The sequence below is a fragment of the Leuresthes tenuis genome, unplaced genomic scaffold, assembly GCF_036924035.1.
Source record: "Leuresthes tenuis unplaced genomic scaffold, fLeuTen1.0.hap1 SCAF_9, whole genome shotgun sequence".
Taxonomy (NCBI): domain Eukaryota; kingdom Metazoa; phylum Chordata; class Actinopteri; order Atheriniformes; family Atherinopsidae; genus Leuresthes; species Leuresthes tenuis.
In genome coordinates this window covers 24,257,792-24,280,029 of record NW_027325363.1, presented here as the reverse complement: position 1 = coordinate 24,280,029, position 22,238 = coordinate 24,257,792, and the positions used below count along the sequence as shown (strand labels likewise).

The following is a 22,238-nucleotide window of genomic DNA, read 5'->3' as shown; positions in this document are numbered from 1 at the left end:
CAACTTCTGCTTGCCAGCAGTTTAGCAATATTTGCATGTGCTTTGCTTTCAAAGGCTCATTAAAGTCAACAAATGTTAATAATTGAAATGCCAGCATGATCATCCACATTCATCATCAGGACCAGCTGTCTCAAAGCAAAACCTATCACACAAATACACGCTCAGTGAAATGCATGAGAATGTGTGTGGCAACATCTGGCTCTGCTCTTGTTACAGCAGATAGAAGCGGGACTAAATGAGTGGACCACGGCAGTAAAACCTGAACATTACAGAGGCCAGAAATGTAGGCAGTTCAAATGCAACTGAGTTAATTATCTTTTTGTTGTTTGATTTCTTTTCTTGTCATTTGCTCACAAGAGTTATATTTCAAAATGCCAGTAAAGGCAGTTTCAAGGAGTTATTTGGAAGTAAATGGTCATTATTCACATCAAAAACAAAATGTGGGAAGCACTTACACAGGATTAAGATATCAGTTTATGGTTATCTGCAGTTCAGGTCTGAACATTAATATGTCATTGCTAAGCTGTTACGGAAAATATTTCTGAAGACTGAAATCTGATACTTCTTTGTCTATGTAGAGCACACTCGTGTGTTCAATCGTATGAGTGGTTCCAAATGAGTTTCTCATCCACAGTGTGATCTGTCCACTTTCAAACTTTACACTAAGGTGTCATGTCAAAAGATGTTTGTAATGGAATGGAAGTGATAGAAATGTCATGAGTGGTAGTGGGGCAAACACACAGTACCCAGGACTTACATGGAGTTTTGTCTAAATGATGACTATTATTCCACCTCACTCCTCTCCTTAGCATCCTGTCAGTACAATTGGACAAGATATTAACAACCACTCGTCTCTCTTCCCCTCATCCAGTTAGCTATAAGTTTCTCTATTTTCTCTCTCTCCATCCCCCATCCTCCTGCGTCTCACCATCCTGCAGCTACTTTGAACGAGGAGTGATGTGGTAAAAGTATTTGGAGAATTCTCTCTGACCAAACCAAAGCTGCCTGGCTGCCGTCTCTCTCCTCCACACAGAGAAGCTCTACCCAAATAAGGCTGGGCAATTTTAACTTGACGATAGGGTAAGAGACGCAACAGGCAGGGAGAGGGAGCTGCTGAAAGGCTGTTGCCTTATAAGGATGAAGTTTCCTTTTTTCCTTCCCCTCTCTCTCCTATTTCTCCTTTGTGCTCCCTCCTTCCTCCACCCTCCCTCCATCTCTCGGCAGACTAGTGAAGTCATCTTTCCTCTTCTGCTCCCTTTAAAGCCGGCATTTTTGGGAAGGTTCCTGTGAAGCATATACAAACGCTCAGTCAAGCATCCCCTCTTGTCCCACACACTGCACCAGCGGCCAGCAGAGAACTCACCTCTTCCTTCACACAGTGAGTATACCTCTCATTTATTCCTCCATAAAGGATTAAATTCTCCAAGACCGGGTTTTGAGTTGGTGAAAGATGGTGTAATTTGCATTCCTCCAGACTGGTCTGCTTTCGGGGCTTCCTAAATTCTTACCAAACCCTTTGAAACTTTTGTCTGTGAAAATAAGGCGACAGCTGCAGGATTTCAGAGTGACAAAGTGATCAAGGAGGCAACTGTGGGAAATTCTTGAACGCATCTTCATTCAATTCAGTTGTTCAGGGTAACAGTTATAATTCACTAAAAGCTCAGTCCCACTGAACACAACGTACCCGTTTTTGTTTTAGTTCTGTTTTTAATTCTATTTTACACAGTTAGTCTTATTGCAGATACCCCGTCTGTTGGATTTAAAAGTGATTCTAGTGTTATTTGAACAATTTTCCATGCATAGACAGGACAGGAAGAAGTGGAGAAGAGAGCCAGACTGTGCTGCATATCTCTTCTTTGCACAAGCAAATGTTCCACTCTCATACATGGACTATGGAAGCATATGGGCGAAATGTTATGAGTTGTATAAACACTTCCTGATGACGATATATAGATATAGAGGCACAGTGGAGGACCGGAGTATAATTAATATATAATATAACTATGAAAATTTAAACTATTTATCATTATAAATACCAAGCACGCATTTAGAAACTACTGCTTGAAGCCTAATGGCTGTCTGAAGTATCTAAACTAAAGATAAGTAGCTAATTATTAAAGATGGCAGCACAGCCAGGACTCCAGGAAAAGCAGGCCAGCAGCAGTAAATGAGAAGTACCAGTGGCCCGCTTGGTTTATTAGCAGCAACATCTGCAGGAACAGGAGCAGATAACAATATCTACGGTGCCTGTGGTAGCACATAAACAAACCAGGCGCACGGCTGATTGTAAAACCAGGAACTAACCACGTCTGTGTCAGAGTGCTCTGAATCGTCAAAGACAAATCCGCTCTGACAAACAGCAGTTATGTAGTTTGTCAGAATAATCAGAGCCATGAAGGGCCTTGGCAGCAATTTGCAAAAATACTTTCTGAGCTAAAGTCTGGCAGCTCAGGGCAAAGCAGCAGTTTTATGAGCAGTTTTCAAAAACCAGATGATTCAGCTGATACTGCTGAACTGATAAGCGCAAGCATATCTTACTATCTAGCTTTATTACACACAACACTAAACAAACTCATTCTGAGGAATCAAATGTTTACAGTGACTTTAATTTGCACAGCAAAAGTTTATTCATACCAAGTCATTATTTGGTGGTTAGCTAGTAACTGTAGAGGAGGCAAGCCTGCATGACGCCACTTCCCCACAGGCTGCCACAGTTGCCACAACCCTCATACTGGTTTCCTGTTCTGGCATTAAGTGTATTACCATGGTAATACACAAACAGAGCAGGAATAACACAAGAATGGAGAATGCAGGGACAAAAGTGATGAAGTCATGTTAGTGGGATTCAGTATTCTGGGACTTTTGAAAGGAGCACTTGTGGCTTTTTTTCCCCCCATCTGAATAACTACGGTTTAACTAACTTGATTTTTTTTTCTTTAAGTATGATATGGTTAGGTTTCATATGATATGGATTTGTTTCATTACCTGTGTTTTGTTTGTTTGCTTGTTTTGCTGATCTTGAAACTACTTACTTGTAATTATGAATTAGATCTACCAGTTCCAATACTTGTGCATGTGGCAGCAAACTGTACTTGTTGTACAGTACCAGTAACAACAGTTGCATCTGACATGTTTTGATAGTTGAAATAGAAAAAATGTTAAAACACAAAAGATAGTAGGAGTATTTGCAAAGATGCTGGTTTTCACAAAGTTGTGAAAATGGAAAAAGTCAAAGACGAGAAGCAGCAAGACAAAACAGAAGCTTGTTTAGCAGACAATCCTGACTTACTGGATCTTTGGCAGAATCCCAAGCATAGCAAAAGGCCCCTGGATACTCATAAATACCAGTCAAAAATACAAGGCCCTAACGGACTCACTTAACCTCTAAAAATATTATGTCATCTTTGTATGGTTGTCATGCAGCACACATTTCGTCTCTTCTCTTCCCTTCCTTTCTCTTTCCTTCCCTTCCCTTTCCCTCTCTTCTCTTCTCTTCATTTCTCTTGACAAGACATGGCGCTGAGCGAGCAACATAACTTTTATGTTTTTTTTCCCTCCACAAAGGGTGTATTGTGTGCTATTTGCAATTGTGGTTCACAGAGTAGTTTATGAGGCTAACAACTGGAGGCCAGTGAAAAAAAGATTTAGGAGCATACCAGAAAAAACACTACTCTGTAATAATGATTACATAATGATCCAAGTTAGTGAGAATAGCCTGGTGTATAACGACCTGTGTACGCTCAAGAAAGAGACTAAACTTGCGGAATGAAAGGTTTGGTTTCTGGTGGTCTGGAAAAGCACCACAGGGAATGCAAAAATTATTAGACAGGGATGTTTGGTGGTAACGCACTGTGTACCAGCAGCAATCCATTAGTGTCTCTGTGCAGACGTTCAGTATATCTTTTTACCTGACTTATCTAAAACTGAGTGAAAATTTCTCCATATAAACGTTTCTCACTGTCTACTGAATGTCTAAGTAGACATAGTAACAAATTTGGCATGGCAATTTTAAATGGGCCAAATCTAGTGGGCCACTACTGTTTTTGGACAAGGCTGTATCCCACAGGGCTGAGAAATGAAGCCCACTCAGAGGTGCCTAAAATGCAGTTCCTTGAATGGCAACTAGATGTTGACTCAAAGAATGAGTCCATCCCCTAGAGCCCTGTTAACTAAAGTGATGAAAAGTTAATATATTCCAGCCTTGTTAGATCTCTAAAACTAGCATCCTCCATTCATGACATCTGTACGAACTTATTAAAGTGACTTACATCCACAGTTGTTGTGTATTGTTTAAGGTTACGGAAGCATTGAGGTACTCTTCCCTCAGCCATTTATGTGCCTGCCTGTTGTTTGAAACATAAAACATTTGAAACATCACTGTTTTATAAGTCCAATGTTTCTCAAACTTAAAATGATGTCTGACTATGCCCCACTTTATATTCTGTCACTTGATGCAATTGAAACCACATCCAACTGGAAAAAGTAATTTTGTGACGCTCACAAACATACGTGCACTGTTGCACTGTCCTCATCCTGAGCCACAATTGAGACTCCAATAGTCAGCTCCTCAGTTTAACCTTTAACATCTTAACTGTGAACCTCCCCAGGAACAGGACGTTGACGTGACCTGACATCAAGATGGCAACAAAGGTTGGATGGTGCTGATAGCACTTTGATATGGGTTTTGCACTTGGCTGTTAGCCCAAAGGCAAAAAAGAGGCATAAGTCCCCCCCAATTTTTTCTTTTTTTTTTTTTTTCAAATGCTGGCAGTGTGTTTGCGCTGACAGAGATCCAAAGCCTAAAGGGAGAGAATGCATTTAGGGGTTTGTGTGTATGTGTGTGGATTAAAGGATCAGAATGCAGCTGGCTGATATAGAGCTCCCACTGTACACCATTTTGCCTCAGACATACTGTAGGTTCTGACAGGGCTGAATGGAGTGCATTAGGAGACACAACACTGTTAATGCAACTTTTCTGGGAAACAGAATCAAACTGAGTGCTGAGCATTTACGCTTATATACACGCTTCTGCCGTGCATGTCGTCAGTGTTTGTGCAGTATACAGTATACAAACTGTGTGATGGAGTATCTGCAGGTTTGCTTGACAGTAAGTATGCCTTTTATAGAGATTGTTCACTCAAATGCACAGCTGTGCAAGTGTGCTTGCTGCAAGCTCCATCTGAATTTTACAGTGTAAATTATAGCTCGTTTTTATTGTCACTAAGGAAAGTAATAATAGTAGGATCACAGTGTGCAAGAGAGGGAGAAAATAACTTACAATTAACATGTATGGGAAATTGTCATTATGGCAGATAATGATTACATCTGAACTGCCACTTACATTCTCATACAAATACGATAAACATAAAGAAGACTGATAACTGGAGATTGATCTTTTTACTTTGATTCTCTGATTTATGTCTCTCATTTCGCCGTTCATTGCCCACATTTCTGTTCACCTCCCCACTTCTTTTGCCTCACAGAGCGTCGGTATGGCTAACAAAGGTCCATCCTATGGCATGAGCCGGCAGGTTCAGGATAAGATTGACAGCAAGTATGACCCAGATCTGGAGCAGATCCTGGTGGAGTGGATCAGCCGTCAGTGTGGCTCTGGCGCGGGAAGGCCAGAGCCTGGCAAGATGGGCTTTCAGGCTTGGTTGAAAGACGGATGTGTGAGTGCACTGACCCCGTTTGCATAGACTGTGCCTTAAGCTTAATATTTAATATATATGCTTATCCTCAATCTCCCTCTGTTTATTCTTGCCTTGCCAGATCCTGAGTGAACTTATTAACAGTTTGTTCCTTGGCGAGAAACCTGTGAAGAAGATCCAGAGCTCACCCATGGCATTCAAGCAGATGGAACAGATCTCGCAGTTCCTCAACGCTGCAGAGAAGTATGGCGTCACCAAAACAGACATGTTCCAGACTGTGGACCTCTGGGAAGGTCAGAGTGATTTCTCCATCCACAGGCCTTGGTTGCTGAAAACATTTAATGGCTAGCATACAAGGCTTTGGTGGTAGGAATGATCCTTAAATACCCTTATACTGTATGTACTGGTACAGGAAAGGACCTGGCAGCAGTGCAGAGGACCCTGTCAGCCCTCGGCAGCTTGGCCGTCACCAAGGATGAAGGCACATACAACGGTGACCCTAACTGGTTCTTTAAGTGAGTGCAATAAAAACATACTGGATAAACATAATCTAACAAGAATAAGCACTGTACAAACACGAGTGTTGCAAAACTTTCTTCTTGCGTGACAGTTTTTTAATGTTGTGTTCCAGGAAAGCACAAGAGAACAAGAGAGATTTCAGCGATGAGCAGTTGAAGGCGGGCAAAAACGTGATTGGCTTACAGATGGGGTCCAATAAGGGAGCCAGCCAGGAAGGCATGAGCTACGGAAGAGCCCGGCAGATCCTGTAAAATCAATGAGCCACAAATATTCGCATCCCTTTTACCAAAGTTTCAGAAGCCCTTTATACCCTCCCAGAGCCTCTAAACATCTAACTGGTCCACTACAACTCCCCTTTTTGCTTTAGATTTAGGAGGTTTTCTAACAACAACTATGTTCCTTTCTAGTCTTAACACTCCTATGCCCATGCTTGTATTGGTGACCACTGCAGAGCCCACCCTGCTTTGCCTTCCTACTGCAGGACCACCAGTACAACTGAATACCATAAGGCGCAATCGTAGCCTTGAAAACGACCAAACAATTAGGTGATAAACCAAATCATCATGTAGCTCAAACCAATCTATTTGTTACTTGTACAAAGTTTAACATACAGCTCCCATGTCACAGTTATCTACTTCCTAGATTTTTCAAACATTGGAGCTGGAATCTGGTAAAAATATCAATTTGTTTACAAAACTTGCAGAGTATGTTCATTCCAAAGTGACAAGCACAACCACGCTGTGCTATTACTTTTTACTGCTATAGTAGCCTACCACTTACCACATTGCTAAGCCTGCTGTGTCAGTGCCAATATTTTTGTACGTCGTCTTATTAAATAATGCCTTTGACATACATTTGTGAACTGTCTTGTGACTCTTGCTATTTCAGTCTTATCATATTGAGAAATTAGACAGTTGGAACGGATTGTAGGTATGCATTCTTGCAATGTGGAAACATGTCTTCTTATTATTATTGTCACATTTCGATTAACACATACACATACAAGTATTGATTTAAGAGGACAAAAATGTGTGAATGTCTCCTTTAACTAAAACATTTATGATTTCTGAAAGCTCCACTAGAATCTTTTCAATATAAGGAGTTTATATTTGAAAAGTGGCTGCACATATGATGCTGGGTACCAAAAACATACACTCCCAGTGTAATTTTAGGGTTTCTTTTTGTTCTGCAGCCATGCCACATGACTGGAAATGCTTATAGCATTGCTAATACTTTACAACCAGATACGTGTTAAAACTACCAAATAGCATTATTTCATGTCAACCTTCACAGTATTGTTAGTGTCAGTGAGTGAATGTTTGCATGGTAACAGGCTAACTGAAATGGTTTTAGTTGTTATCTCAGTTGCTGAACGTTAGCAAAGAATCAGCCCATCTTTACCATCTTGGCTGAATCTTTGGCTGGGGCGAGTATAAACCTATCAACCGTGCATAATCATGTTAGCAACTTTGTGTCACAGGCTTGCTCAAGAAGTTGGCAGCCATGAGCGTTACCATGTAAAATGTATTCTGTTAAGATCTTAGATCTTGGTGTTACACCCCAGACAGACGCGTTCATGCAATCGGACAAAAAGTTTCACAATGTGTGCTTGAGTAATGGTGGTGGAGAAAAAGCAAAGGTACATCAGAAAAAGTCTTTGTTTTTATTCCCCAGCTATTTTCATTGAAATCACCTGTGACTTGCACAGCAAAACACAGTTTCCAGCTGCACCCAAAACACTGAGACAAAGAAAAATAAAATACGGCTCTTTGCACATTCTGAAAAACACTTTGTATAAATTGTTAACACAGTTGGTAAACAGTACATCTGTACAGCAGGCACACATCGTTTATATATTATACTTTATAAAAAAAAAAAAAGCAAATTGAAAATCCCCCACTTGAAAATCCCTCTTCAAGTTTATGTCAGTAGTCGCTTGATAATCCACAGATAATAACCCCAGACCTAAAGATTGAATGCATGAATTAACAACTTAATAATTCTCATTCGAAAAACATCCGTATCCTGGTGAAATTTCACATATCACTTTTCAGTGGAAGACCTTGCATGTTACAAGCACACATTCTGACTCCTCAATGTATCAAATTGAGCTGTTAACTCAGATATTCTTTGGATACACTTTTTACAGAAGAGCCTGTGTGAACTTGAACACTTTCATATGTGCAATTATACTGGAAAATTAATCCTTATGCCCAACATCCACCTTTTACACAAACTTAACTGTTAAAAAAATGTCACATCCATGACAGAAAGAAATATCCTCACTTTAGCCTTATCTTTTTTTGTTGTTGTGAGGATAGTTGTTCAGGGAGAAGTGTACACAAAGAGATACAAAGCTCAAAGACATACAAGGGCACTTGTCTGGGAAATAAAGGGGAGTACAAAGAGTCCCCTCTTCATTCAAGTTCACCTGCAGTCCACTCTGAGGCTGCCACCACCACCACTGGGAGTCTGGTGGGATCAAAAGCAGTCCAGGAGTGAGGAGAGGAGGGAAGAAGCCTGAGAAGTCCCATGGGCACAGTGAGTGAGAAGGTTTTGACCAATTAACAGGCTCAGTGCTACGTTGCAAGCTGTTCTCCAATGATGAGGGGCACTTTGGTGTCAGAGTCCAGCACTGCCTGCAGTTCCACTCCTGAATCCTGCTCCTCTTCCTCCCCATATTCCTCTGCCTCTTCCCCCATCAGTGCTTCCTCCACTCCTCTCCCTCGGCGCTCCCACCTGGCTCGGCGACTTGCTCGTCTCCTGGGTAAGCACAGTAGGCCCCTGAGGTCCACATGGGCCAGGGTGACCTCAAGCGTGTAGTAGAAGGACCAGAAAAGAGCAAAGCATCCAAGCAACAGCAGGAACTGGCAGTGAGAAGAAAAAGGAAAGAAGAAAAAAGGGATGTCACATTACAAATCTGGAAATCAATGATTGCTGAATGCGTAGGTGGAAGTAAAAAAAGACTTAAAAAAATAAAAAAGATGCAGGTGTGGCCATCTAAACTTTATTGTTCTGCCCTGATAAAGCCGAGGCAACTAATGATGATTAAGATTGATCAAATCATGCAGCCTTGAATAAAGCCTTGCCTCCCATGGCAAGATAAAAGTGCATCAATGAGGATAGGGTACAAATATTAGAATAAAACCTCTCTGAACAGCTCGTGTCAAACTCTTAGTGGGTTAAAATTGTTGTTAAATGTTCAATCTAACCCTCAGTTCATCAGACTTCCATGACTCCATCAATACATTTTAAAACACGAGTGAATAATGTCACAGCTGACAAGCTTTCAGTGTTCCAAACAATAAAGACTAACAATCTCCAGCGAGCCGAGAAAAAAAATAAAAAGCTAAGAAACACGGAGGCCATCAACATGAGAAATATGCAGCATGTCTGTGGGAGTGAGGGTGGCATTTACCTTGAGGCTGTTTGAGGTGAAAGGGCTGACGATCTCTGGAGGGATGTCTAAGCCTGGAGGGCAGGGCAGGGAGAAGCTGCTGTCCAAATATTTACCACTCATAGCCTCCTCCACCAGCCTGTCAATCAATGAACAGCCAATCAGCTCGCAGAACCCCCCATCGGTCAGTGCACTCAACTACTCATAACCTCCGTAAACGCTGTACATAATAAAGGAGCTGGAAAAGGCCTTACTTCTGTCTGTCCTTCACGTCACTGCTGGTCATTGATGAACCATAGAGGGTCAGCTTCCACTGCTTCAGCAGTCCTATAACTCCACACTGGTCTGACACATCCTCTGCAGAAACAGTCAAGGATGAATCACAAGTCACAAGCTGGTCCTTTAAAACCAAACTTAGATAAAAGAAATCAGAAAGTGTGAGTTTGTAACTATTGAGTGTGTCGGTGTATGTTAACATACTGTAACATACATAACAACTTACTGTGGTCAGATATCTTGAGGGTGTACTGGCCTTCAGCTCTCTCTCCCCAGCAGCGCACAGTGGAGAAAGTCCAGTCCTGATAGCCTGCAGCATCTCTGTTGGGAAATAACACGACACACATGTTAGAAATCTTTCCTGAAGGATTATGTGGTACAACAATTACTCTACTTATGACTGCCTACATATACGAGTAGAATCATTTTCCTCTCATTTTTACCATTTTACACTAGTTTCATATGTTACTTCGCACAAGACAATAGGCATGAAGATTTGCACATACCTGTCTATGGCTCGGCGAGCCCCGATGACTGATGTCATGCCGCTGGGACAGACCAACACTATCTCCACATTACCACGGCAAGGATGGGTTATAGTCACGGTAACGGCCACATGCTCAAGCGTTTCCATTCCAGACTGCATCAGGTCAGCAGCAGAGACTGGAAGAGAGAAGAAGCCGTGTCGCATTTATTTTTGAGATTCACCAAATTAGCACGAAGCCTTTTAAAAAGCAAAAAAAAAAAAAAAAAAACCTCCTTTACAATCCAGATTAGAATTTCATGTAAAAAATAGTAAAAACAGCTCATTTCATCCATCTAAAAACTTTTATTGAGATGAAATCAGGCCTTTTCTAATAGCTGTCCTTATCATTTAGGTTCCTATGTTAAAATTTGCATTTAAATAAATATCTTTTTACTTGACTTTATTTTACATTATGTAACAGAGAAAGAAACCAAGACATCCAGGAGACACAGCATTCAAACTTCCATCACACTCCGGTTCTCTCCTTGAAACCGTTATCAGAGAGTCTTCTGACATCTGTCTGCCTTCTAAGTGCAAATGATGGTAATTTCTCAGCATTTCCTTGGCTCCGACTAATGAGCAGCATTGCTCCCTGACCATGTAGGGCTGTACACATCCTCCGGGAAGGGAGAGGTACAGAGAGACAAGGGGAGAGGGAGTGTAAACAGAGGTGTGGAAGGAGAGACAGAGAGACAAAGGACAAAGATGGAAGGCAAAATAGTAAGAGTGTGAAATTAAGGGAGAAAAGAAGGGAGGCAGGGGAGGACCGCAGGGGAAAAGGAAATAAGCCCACACAGTGTTTGCTCATTTGGATACACACTGTAGAATTTTTATTTATTTTTTTTCACCTTCTGAAAGTTTTTCCACGATTGGTCCGTTCTGGCACACTTTTCCCAGTAAGAATAAGAGATTCCATGACCAACAACACCGCTTGCCTAAACTCTGGAAGTATCTTAAGGAGCAATAGCAGCCACTGATTGTTGCTACAGGCTAACTAGAAAACCTCTGGCTCCAACAATGTCCCATTAATAAAAGCATCAACTTCTCCCATTAAATAATCAGTCTTTACAGTTTCCCCAAAAGTCATCGTGATATCATTGGCTCGACGCCCTCTTGCGATTCAGTGTGCTGAATTGAATTTTTAAAATAGTTCTCCAGTTGAACAGACATGTATTAAAGCATTTGTTTTGACGCATTTTCTTATTCTATAAGCAACCAATCATCACTCTCCAGCTACACCCCAAATATGGTCACTTCTGGCTCCAAAAAGACCAACATGGAGAAAAACTATTTGCAGAAACAGAGGAACACTAATATCATATTAATTATATTAATTATATTAAGATACATTCATGATCATCAAACAGTCTTTAAGATACCCAAGGAGGTCAGTAAATTAAAAAAAAGATTTTTTTGATTACCGTCATTTCAATAATGCAACGATGCCAGTGGAAAGTTGGACACGCCCACTAATTCAAAACTAATGGGTAGGTGTGTCCCAATGTGTTTAAATTTGATGTCTTTTCATTTCAAATTTCAGTAATTCCTGAACAACCTGTACTGACATATTATGCCAGTAAAGATCAGATTAAACTAATTCTGCACGTGATCTCGGAGCGTATCTTGCGAGCGAGAAAGCAGGGATTTTGCGCGTCTCTTAGCTGTGTATTTTGTCCGTTACGCATTCTTTTTTTTTTTTTTTAAATGGACAATTACAGTTAACTTCTCTCTTCCTCTTTCCCGCTCCTCGGAGAGGACTGTAGTCTGAGATTTCTACGAGCATGAGAATCGGACGTCTCTGCAGATACGCACAAACATTTCACTGAAATATCCGACACACTTGTAGCTGAAAGCAAAGACTCAACATTAGTGGAGACGATGTTCACATGGGAAGCAGAATATCTGAAAAGCTTAAGAGGCCGTGCATTAACTCATGAGGCAGCCAAGACACATAGAAACTACAACAAACACTGAGCAGTGTGACAAGCAAATCTGAACACTATCGGTTATAAAAAGCCCCCCAGAGGGTTGCCCAACACAGACTGAGGATAGATTTAAAGGGGAAAATGTGAACTATAGACATCTGATGTGATTTATCTTCTTGAAAATATATCTAGACACACTTTGTGAGTCTGATCCATAACTATCGGAAAATTTGTCTTTGAGAAACTTCCATGAGATCAAATGTGTGCATAAAAACCACACACACACACACGCACACACACACACACACGCACACACACTCACACACACTTGTCAGTAGTAGTGCTCCTAACCACAATGAGGCCATGAAGGAGGGAAGATAAAGATCAAGGGAGGAGAGCAAAAGAAATGAAGGAGAAGGAAATGTTTCAGCCAGAATGAGGTCATCATCACCAGGATTTGTGAAAGAAAGTGTGAGGGGGACGGATTACATACACAGACTGTTGAATAAGAAAACAAGAGTGGTGAGAAGTGAATAAAGAACAAAAGCTACTGGGGAGAACTGTTAAGTGAAACAGATTTTTTTTTAGGGGGGGGGTGTAACAGGAACAAAATAGAAAATAAATCTCACCAAGGAAACTCAAACAAGTGAACATTCCCTAATATGGACAAGTAGACTGAGGGAGCAGACAGGCAGGGAGGGAGGGACTCAGTCACGTGGTGCAATGAGTAACCGTGACAAGCAACTGTCCGCTACAGAGCAGGGAGAGTGAGGACGGAGCAGATAAATGGAAAGCATTACCATTCCAGGTACGGACCAGCTCTCTGGGATATGTTAGGATGGACGTCTCCTCCTTCATTGCTGAGCTCTGATAGGACACAAGGAAAGGAACCGACTCCCACACCTGAGACAGACAACAGACGACTGTGACGATTACAACATCGATTTCTGATATAATGTCTGATTCATTTAGCATCATAATCAGTGAATGGTTTTGTAATAAAAAGAGTCTGTGTACCTTGGCTGCGTTAACAAGTCTCCATGCGTTGAGCAGACCGAAGCCATGCTGGTGGCTGTGATGAAAACCCGCTCCATTTACGCCCCAGTCAGCACTACTGTCACACTGCAGGTAAAAAGGAAGACAAAAACAAATCAAAGCCGTGAGACACACAGCCAAGGCTACGTTTACGTTCTTGTCTAGCAATGTAAATTAACAAATAAAAGTCAGTTATAATCCCTCACCACAAGGTTGTTACAGGAAATAAACACAGGAAACAAAGAGTTCATTTAGTAGTCATAAAGGTGCTGGCAGGCAAATTTCGTTACCTTTGGTCACAGGCAGGCTATCTGCTTCTCTCTATTCACTGCAGTTTATACAATATGCTTCAATTAATTACAGATACAGCCATGATATCATATCCTATAGTGAAAATAACAGATGTCCATGAGGTGAGGTATTTAACATATGGGCTAAAATGCACGCTCTCCCTTTACTGCTCACTTTCTTCTATTTTTTTCTTTCTTTAAACCATCTCTATGGGACTATCTAAACAAATGCAAAAAAAACGCCATAAAAATATCATTAAAACAGTTTCTGGCTTAGTTTTTGAAAGAAAAGGACTTTTGTCTGATAAAGACAGAGGATTTAAAACTGTATCAAAACAGAGAGTTAACCGTGAGCTAATCCCTGCAGATTTGAACGTTCAAATTACTCGGTGTCATCGTGGTTCTCTCTAGCTTTTGATCACTGTAGTTTTATGTAGTCATAATAAGCCCTTCATTTTGCACCGGCTTGCATACTGCTGCCATCTCCCCTTACTTGGCTCTCACAGGATTACAAGGTTGTCAAACTGAGAACATCAACAAACTCACCTGTGCTGCATGTTTTGGATACCTTAATATTGCTTCATGTGAAGCTATTCAGTTGTTTGTGTGCTTTTTCTGAGCCAGTTTGAGTCTATAGTCGCAGTGAAAGGTTAAAAAAAGCTCAGTAGATGCAGACCCATCTAAGAAAATAATCACTTCCTGTCATTGACCCTTGTCCATTAAATTCAGAACTTTCAGACGGTTAAAAGTAGTCATTTGAAGCCCTCTAGCTCAACAAAAAACTGGCTTTCGAGGGTTCAATCTGATTCATTTTGTTGATGAAATCCAATATATAGTGGAGCTGTCCCCAAATAAAATTCCCCTCCTGTGTATTGTGATGACAGATTTCATCAGTTTCATCGGGCTTACCTTGGTAGCAGTGAAGGTGATGAGGTGTTGGACATCCCTCCAGCTGAGGCAGGGCCGGACCTCCAGCATGAGGGCCACCATTCCAGCTGCCAGGGGGGCTGCAGCAGATGTGCCAGTGTGGCCCTCAGTACAACCCGTCCCCTGCTGCATGGACCAGTCCGATGTCACCTACGGAACAAGAGAGATGGCAGAGAATTATGACCAGTGCGAGCAGTGCTAAGGTGCTAATGATTCTGACGGGAGTTTTAATGTAAACTGTGCAGAAGTATGCGTTAACACATTTGCTTACCCAAAAACCTAACATGGTATATCCAAAAGAAAGGATCTAAACCAGGAGCATTGAGATTTGGTGCCTGCATCATGAAGCCATCCTGAGAATATGACAGATTTGCGGACAGTGGACAGAGTTCAGCGCTGTTGGTGTGAAGTTAATATACTACACTCACTGGATTAAGGCCCTGTGGACTAAGCTTTAAGAAGGCTGGATCACTTCAAATGTTCATCCAGGAAGCAGAAACGTGTTGAATCAGCTGACAGATTGATGAGAAAATGAAAACAGACCAGTGTGATTATTTTCCGTGGATTCGTCTCTAATCACGGAGTGTTTGTGTTCTGGTGGGCAGTCACATGCAAGGCAAACGCATCACAGGTTTTCCATGTTTACAACCAAATGGTTCCCAGCGCTCCGTGTTTAAGATCCACATGTGGGCCTTTTCCCTCCTCTGCTCCTGCATCGCACACAGCTTCCAAATGCTGTTCAGCATTGTGCTTGTGCCGTTTCAGCGAGAGGCAACGTCAAAAATGAGCTTGACACTGGTAGATTAAAATAAAAATGTACTGAGAAAGCAGTATTTTTTCATTAACCAGGCAAAAAAATGCCTGTTAATGTCACTAAGGCATCGTTTCATCTTTGAAACATCTTTGAAGCTGGTATTCTACCAAAATCTGATCCTGCCCAACATTTTTCACCCTTTTTTGGCAACTTCTGTAAAGTAATTTAATTGTAATACTTTCAAAAGCTTTTGGCTGTGATTTTTCTAGAGTCATATGCAGTGGCTTTTATGAGACACATACTGATAATAGAGATATCTTACCTTGTTTTATTATTTTTTTCGTTTTTAAACATGCAGGTTTTTTTTTTTGAAGAGTACTTAAATGGACTGAAACAGAGCTGGGCTCTGGGCTAGCTTTTTAATATATTCTAGTATCTTTTTTCAAACCAGGCATGGAATCAGACAACCAGTGTAGCAGATTGCCTTCGCATTGTTTACCTGCCAAACACCAAAATCCTCGTGGAATTTGGTACTTGGACAGTTCATTTCAGACCCTGCAAAAGGCTAGTCAGCTTCATGCATGACAGCCGTGCCAGCGTTCAAGCACCTCTGCACCTCATAAACATGTTTCCGTGGTCCATATTCGCTTTAGCAACAGTCACAGAGTATTCAGTTCACTCCCGATCTCTCCTTAATCATCTTTGATGTATCCACCAGCCACTTAATTAATCTCAGTGAGAGCACGATGTACAACACTGACTTTCTGCTTTCCCTATCACTCCTCCAGATGTTACACATGTTCACTTTCAAAGAATAACACACCAACTGGCAGTGCTTAGCAAGTCCTTAGTCAGGGAGTGTACTGTGGCTTGGTGGTGGCTCAGTGGCCTGGTCCTGACTAAGCTATTCTCCTGCAGGCGATGACATCCCCCAGAACAAACTGTTACCACGGTGACAGCCTCAAACATTGGCAAATAGAGGTCAGTGGCTTCAACAGGCCCTTACTTCTGTCATCATCAGCCATCTCTTTAAAATCAGAGCCACTCTTTCACAGGCTTTCAAAGTACTGCACTACAACACCTCATCAGGTTTCACAAAGGGGCAGAAGGTATACTGTTCTACGTGTCATGAAGACAACTACAACGTCTCAGCTTCTGTCATTAAAATATTTTAAAATCCACAGAGGAAAAAAAACACCAGATTTAAATACTTTTCATAACCATCACATATGCATCACACACACTTTTTGTACTAACATGTACAGTATGTATTACTGTGGATAGTAAACCGAGCAGAATAGCATAACTGTCTCTACAGATGACTCTCTCTCCAATTCACAAGCAGCAGACACATTTGATAGTAGTTAAGGCTTTGAATACCAGCTGTAATTACATATCGACCCACAATGCCGTGCTTGGTTTGCCTGCAGCAGCATGTTGGAGGGAATCTCAGCCCAACTGTTTAGGCCTTACAGGCTATAATCTATTGCTTTCATGATTGAAACAGAAAACATCCCAGAAGCTAAACTCAATCTGTTTAGCTGAATTCAGTTTCTGGGATGTGGTGTTGACTAAGAACCCTAAATTATTCTCCAAGCGATGACATTATCGTACCTAGTTTTTCACCAGTCTAAGGCAATTTACGCACATGCTACTCTCATCAGCCTCGTGTTGGTTTCAGTTAGACTTACAATGCTCCTCAGCTTGCTCCCCCCGCTGCTGAAAGTCACAGCCAGCATGGATGCACACTCCTCTGCGTAGAAGGGCATGCTGCCTTTCTCATCGACGGCTCCTGCAACAAGCACACACACACAGTCAATTTTTGGAACGTATCCACAACCCAAAAACACACACAAACTTGCAAAGACTTGAAGCAAAAGAACTTGCAAGCACCTCGTCTCTTCGTCTTACCAACTGTGATTGTGTAGATGGAGTTGGCGTAACCGTCATAGTTGCAGTTGTCATTGTATTGACCTCCGTTGCCACTGGCGACCACGAAGATACTCCCGAAGCCTCGTCTGCCTGCAATCACACCGTGTTGCAGTGCTGCCTGTGAGTGAAAATAAAAAAAGAATAGAGAAATTCATCAACTGAAAACTCCTGCACGGCTTCTCTAATGTCATTGAGCCATTGCAGTATACTGCCCTCTGCAGGACAAAGAGTGCTATTGCCAAACCGACTCACCTTGCCAAGGGGATGAGGTCCATCCACAGTGTGTCCGTCATCATCTGGACCCCAACTACACAACACAACAGTTTACATCAGAGTCTGAGAAACATTTGAATGTTATGCATATCAAAAGATAATACTTAATAGCTAAGGGAATGCAGACAAATTGAAAACAAGTTTCCAGTCACATTTTATTGTTATAAAAGCCACATTTTGAATTGAAATACATAATCAAATCAGGTAGAAACACTTCTGCTACCTGCAGCTGTATATGTCATTGACTTGGTAGTGCTTGTTGAAGGCTATCGCTTCTAGGCTGTCTGTCAGCGGGCCATCCAGGACTCTGATACCTAAGCAGCAAGCAGAAAGATCTGTGCATCACAACACGAATGTTCCCAATGACTCTGCGTCTATGTTGAAGGTTCTTAACTCAACATTCCGGTTTTCATAAAAATGCAAAATTGACTGTTACCTGCCACCTTGCTGCCATAGGCCACACCCACGGCACAGAAGCTGTTGTTGGGAACAGCTGCGATCTCTCCAGCACACCGAGTCCCATGGTGGTTGTCGCTGTGCACGTCTGGATGAGGCATGGGGTCTGGGTCGTTGGAGTTGAGGTCATAACTGCCCTCAGGACTCTTAAAGACGAGCATTACATCAATCACACGGGTTTGTGGTTTACTCTCCGTAAACTCAACTTTGTGTTGGACAAAACAGGCTTAACTGGAAATGTTTTTAATCTTTCTAAACTCGAAGCAGTGAGGACACAATCAGATAAATGCTCTGAAAACTAACTACAACCAGAAGAATTTCTGAACCCATTCATGATGAAATTTAACTACAATTACTTTAAAGCACGGTTCTCTTTTCTGACCCGTCTACAACAGCCTTAAACTGCAAACTGCCTGTACATGAACATCTGTGTCCTCTGTCCTGTGAGTCACCTTCTCTATACTTCTCAGTGTGTTAAAATGTTCACAGCTCCACTCATAACAGACGCAGCCACAGCAGTTTTCAATCAACCATAGCTTTTAAAGCTATGACTTATAAAACCCACTGGCAGAGTTGATAAAGCATAATGTTTAATACACACATACAAATAATTAGGCCCCGTATTCTTCCAAAAGAATTAAGCCACTCCCAGCTAACTAAACAGCCAACAGAGAGGTCAGTTGAGTTGTTGTCGCGGTGATGACTTACATAGTTGAGGTGAATGTCCTGGTGGGTGTGTTCCACTCCGTCATCTACAACTACCACTGTGACTCCCTGACCAGTGATGTTTCGCTCCCACACTCCTGTCACGTTGATGTCCATATCTCTATTGATGTCATTATGCTGTAAGAATAGATGGGGTAAGACAAGGAAGAGTTAATGGAATGGGAGGGAACTGTTAGCGAAAGGTCAAGATGCGGTCTTTATTCCGTGCAATGGCACAGAGATTAATGCCCGGATCGCCACAAGGAGGTTAACCTTGACATGCAAATTGGTAGTCGGATGTTTTTGTGACCACAGCACACCTGCTCTAACCACAGGAGATTTAGAGCTTTAAGCTTGTGAATCACTGTTAATAGGAAATGAGACAACCCATCAAGATCACATAAACAGGATTAAGATGAGAAATAGAGTCCCTGCTTACAGGAAGGAGAGCACAATTTGGCAGCGGTTGCTTGATTCTAAAATAAAAAGCTAATTAAACGCAGCTTAGGTGATCACTTTAGTCAAATTTGGTTGTCAGACTTCATCTTCAACCACAGATAGAAATTCAGTGTAAAAAAGGCACTCCACCTGCATCTTATTCTCAGTCTAGACAGCAACGTTACTTTTCTTCTCTCTGGTAAATTGTTCTGACGATGTTTCAATAAACAAATGTCACAGCAGTTTAAAGAAGTTTCAAATGAGACTGTCAAGATGTTTTGCGTGTTTGCTGACAATGATTCATCTCGAGAAGTCAAGCTGACTATCACAGACGCTTTGGCCCCGCAAAGCTGAAATGTGCCAGTTTCTTGGGTTTATAGTGTAAACAAACACTGGTATTGTGCAGTTCAGTTTTATTCTTTGAGTTCTGATGAACTCTCAGAAGTAGATTGACTCTGTACGTGTTAATGTGTTGTGGGGATCCTCAAATCTCCTCTTTAATGCTGTTATCAATCAACACTTCTGTTCTTACTACACACTTCAGGTTTCCCATGAGTCACTTCCACCTTCGTGCATCTGGTCTGCTCACAAGATTTCCACTGTAATACTTACAATTACTCATATTTTTTTTAGCATTGTGTCAACATGCTGAGTAACTAACTGTTCAATCAGTTGTCCCTCTAACTGTATCATGTAAATGGTATCAATTCCCAAAATTGGCCCTCAATCATTTTACAAGGCCGATAAATAAATAAGTGCAGAAACATCTGCAAATGAAAGAAAAAAAAAACTACATCAACAGTTGATCTCCAGTTTGTAATGGTGCTAATAAATGTAAAGAGTCATTATCAAACCAGCAAATGTCACAAGAAAGCCCTCACCAAATGCCACTGTTTTGGGTAGTTGGGGTCGTTGAAGGCCATTGATCTCTTTGAGCGGCTCAGCAGTCTCTCCTTTGAGTACCACAGGACATGAGGATGGGCAGCGAGAACATCCCCTGGCTGGAGACTTCTTTTCCAGACACTTCCCGCAGACCCAGAATCAGGTTTTACAGAGCACAGCAAGTAATGGCCTTGCAGCTGTCCAATCTGGCCCTGGTTCTGTAGCCCAGCTTGCTCTGCTACCTGTAATGGACAGAATACTGATGATGAGCCAAAAAGAAAAACCTAAACCTAAAAAAAAAAAAAAAAAAGAGTCCTCAGTCTACTTCAAACGCTTTAGGATTTATGCAAAGAAAAAAAGGCAAAACAAAACAAATCGTGTCAACTAGCAACAAATAAATGTAGTGGTCTTTTTCATGGGATTATGTTTCAGTCTGAAAAATTAGAAAGCCTTTGAAATTCTAATTCGACTTGCTACAGTAACAGAAAAACATGTACCAGTGCAGTGCTTGTAGTACTTTGTTAAGATGGACAAAATGATACTGAAAATGTTCAAATGAAATTTCCCTAAATGTTCACCTTCAAGATAAAAATGCATGAGGTGTTTTAGTAAGAAAACCAGAGATAAAAATAACTGTTAGACCTATCGGACTGAGTGTAAATGAAGTGCTGTACCCTGTTGGCCATCACATCCAGGTGCTTAGAGCCCTCTTCCCCATCCTCTTTCTCATGATGCGAGCCAGCCTGGAGCCGGACTGCCCATGACTGACCCGGACCACAGGAGTGCGACGGCCAAGGTGAGGAATCAGATGAGAATGTGAAGGGAACAGAGGGGGTGACGGAGGGCAAAAGAGTGAGCAGCAAGAGGGTGATGGAGAACAGAAAGATGAGGAGGAGGAATGTGGGAAAATAGGGTGCTGCCATGGCAAGGAAGGGTGACACAGAGGGTCAATCAGGCAAACCCTCTTCATCTGAGCAGCAATCTGGACACAAGACAAGGACAGACACAGAGACAAAGATTTTATTAATGAGGGCTATCTGAGAACGAGTAGCTGGTTGCTTGTCACCTGTGTGCTGAATTCAGAGACAGCTTAGCAAAATTACAGCATCACACTAAGTGCTGGCCTGCTCACAGGGCTGTGGTTAAAGCCGGTCTGATCTTACCCATCCTGTTCCACAAACATTCCAGCATGTATTCCTGTGAAAATGCTTTCCCATGGGACTGCTATACTCTTAACTCAAATAATAATAATACCATAGTCGTGTTTTAAAATAAATAATGTGGACAATGAACTAGTACAGAAGGTACAGAAGATTGCACATGTTTATTCAAATGTTTAGGAAACCAGATAAGGAAACCACACCAGCTGTGGAAGACTATATGACACTGATATTACGAACAATTCGTTCAAAAGGTGTTCTAGAACGTAAATTCTCCCAAAGCAAATGTGTCAAACCCCTACCAGCGCCTCTGCAGTTAAATCTATCCTCTGACCTCATTAATAATGGATGTAAACCCCCTGTACAACCATATCGAACACTCATCACATGATACAGAACTGCAGCTCTCCTTTAACAAATTGGACTGTAGTATCAGTTACGCTATATTAGTATTGGCATTGGCTTTAATTCCGACAGCTCACAACAATCCACGTTTAGCTCTTTTGTGCGCTTAACATGACGTTAGCTCTCAGTTTTGCTGATTGTTTAGTTTTTGTCTAGCCTCTAAGCTAGCTTATTTGACAGCCAGTTGGGACAGCTCGGCGACCTTTGTCTTTTAATTAACCGCGTCTCTGAAAATAATTAGAACACTCCACGTCTTCACAAAAAAACGTTATCATGTCCACATTAAGAATGAACAGAAAAAAATATCTCTACAACCCGAAGTGAAATCCGAGTTTCACCCGCAGCGTGGTTGTTGTCATAGCTTTAGTAAGCAAGCTAGAGTCCTGACGGTAATGCTTAAGATCGTTGTTTGAGTACAAAGCAGGTCGAGCCGATAAGCAACGGTGATTGTTTATGGCAGTAATACAGTTATGTCTTACTTTTCCACTGAATTCTCTCCTCTTCTCGATGGCTTGTGGATATTTTTGAGTAATATCGCTGAGTTTGTCATCTCATTTCCGTAACACGCGAGTGCCCTGAAACGTACTACGTCATACACTTATTGTGTACACGTAGTGCGCGATCTTTGATTGGCCCAGAGCCACAGCATAAAGTCATACAGGTAAGGGCCACAATAACAGCTTTGCA

The 22,238-nt window shown here is 41.6% G+C and overlaps 2 protein-coding genes across 3 annotated transcripts; one reads left to right on the top strand and one right to left on the bottom strand.

The window, feature by feature from the left end:
* Window positions 1–1,226: 1,226 nt before the first annotated feature.
* On the top strand, window positions 1,227–7,024 carry tagln (transgelin). 2 transcript variants are annotated; one of them, XM_072392942.1, is made up of 6 exons: window positions 1,227–1,378; window positions 4,608–4,650; window positions 5,484–5,672; window positions 5,773–5,944; window positions 6,064–6,166; window positions 6,283–7,024. In XM_072392942.1, exons 2-6 carry the CDS (start codon window positions 4,639–4,641, stop codon window positions 6,419–6,421), a joined length of 615 nt encoding a protein of 204 aa, XP_072249043.1. In that variant the 5' UTR covers window positions 1,227–1,378; window positions 4,608–4,638; the 3' UTR covers window positions 6,422–7,024. The 2 variants fall into 2 exon arrangements, with proteins under 2 accessions (XP_072249043.1, XP_072249044.1); XM_072392943.1 differs by lacking the exon at window positions 4,608–4,650 and having other exon boundaries at window positions 1,230–1,378.
* Window positions 7,025–7,813: 789 nt separating this feature from the next.
* pcsk7 (proprotein convertase subtilisin/kexin type 7) lies at window positions 7,814–22,166 on the bottom strand. The gene is made up of 17 exons (XM_072392941.1): window positions 22,031–22,166; window positions 20,661–20,968; window positions 19,986–20,228; window positions 18,670–18,804; window positions 17,942–18,107; window positions 17,729–17,819; window positions 17,485–17,539; window positions 17,212–17,350; window positions 16,992–17,092; window positions 14,529–14,696; window positions 13,312–13,416; window positions 13,095–13,197; window positions 10,350–10,506; window positions 10,070–10,164; window positions 9,822–9,924; window positions 9,589–9,706; window positions 7,814–9,037 (listed from the first exon to the last, which is right to left on the bottom strand). Exons 2-17 carry the CDS (start codon window positions 20,907–20,909, stop codon window positions 8,750–8,752), a joined length of 2,316 nt encoding a protein of 771 aa, XP_072249042.1. The 5' UTR covers window positions 20,910–20,968; window positions 22,031–22,166; the 3' UTR covers window positions 7,814–8,749.
* Between the last annotated feature and the right edge of the window lie 72 nt (window positions 22,167–22,238).

Excerpts from the sequence above, each read along its gene's own strand:
- tagln (XM_072392942.1), top strand. Across the intron at positions 5,945-6,063 it reads GACTGTGGACCTCTGGGAAG|GAAAGGACCTGGCAGCAGTG; the intron begins GTCAGAGTGATT and ends GTACTGGTACAG. Across the intron at positions 6,167-6,282 it reads GACCCTAACTGGTTCTTTAA|GAAAGCACAAGAGAACAAGA; the intron begins GTGAGTGCAATA and ends GTTGTGTTCCAG.
- pcsk7 (XM_072392941.1), bottom strand. The coding sequence starts at position 20,909 with ATGGCAGCACCCTATTTTCCCACATTCCTCCTCCTCATCTTTCTGTTC. Across the intron at positions 20,229-20,660 it reads TGGATGTGATGGCCAACAGG|GTAGCAGAGCAAGCTGGGCT; the intron begins GTACAGCACTTC and ends TGTCCATTACAG. Across the intron at positions 18,108-18,669 it reads AGGACATTCACCTCAACTAT|AGTCCTGAGGGCAGTTATGA; the intron begins GTAAGTCATCAC and ends CTCGTCTTTAAG.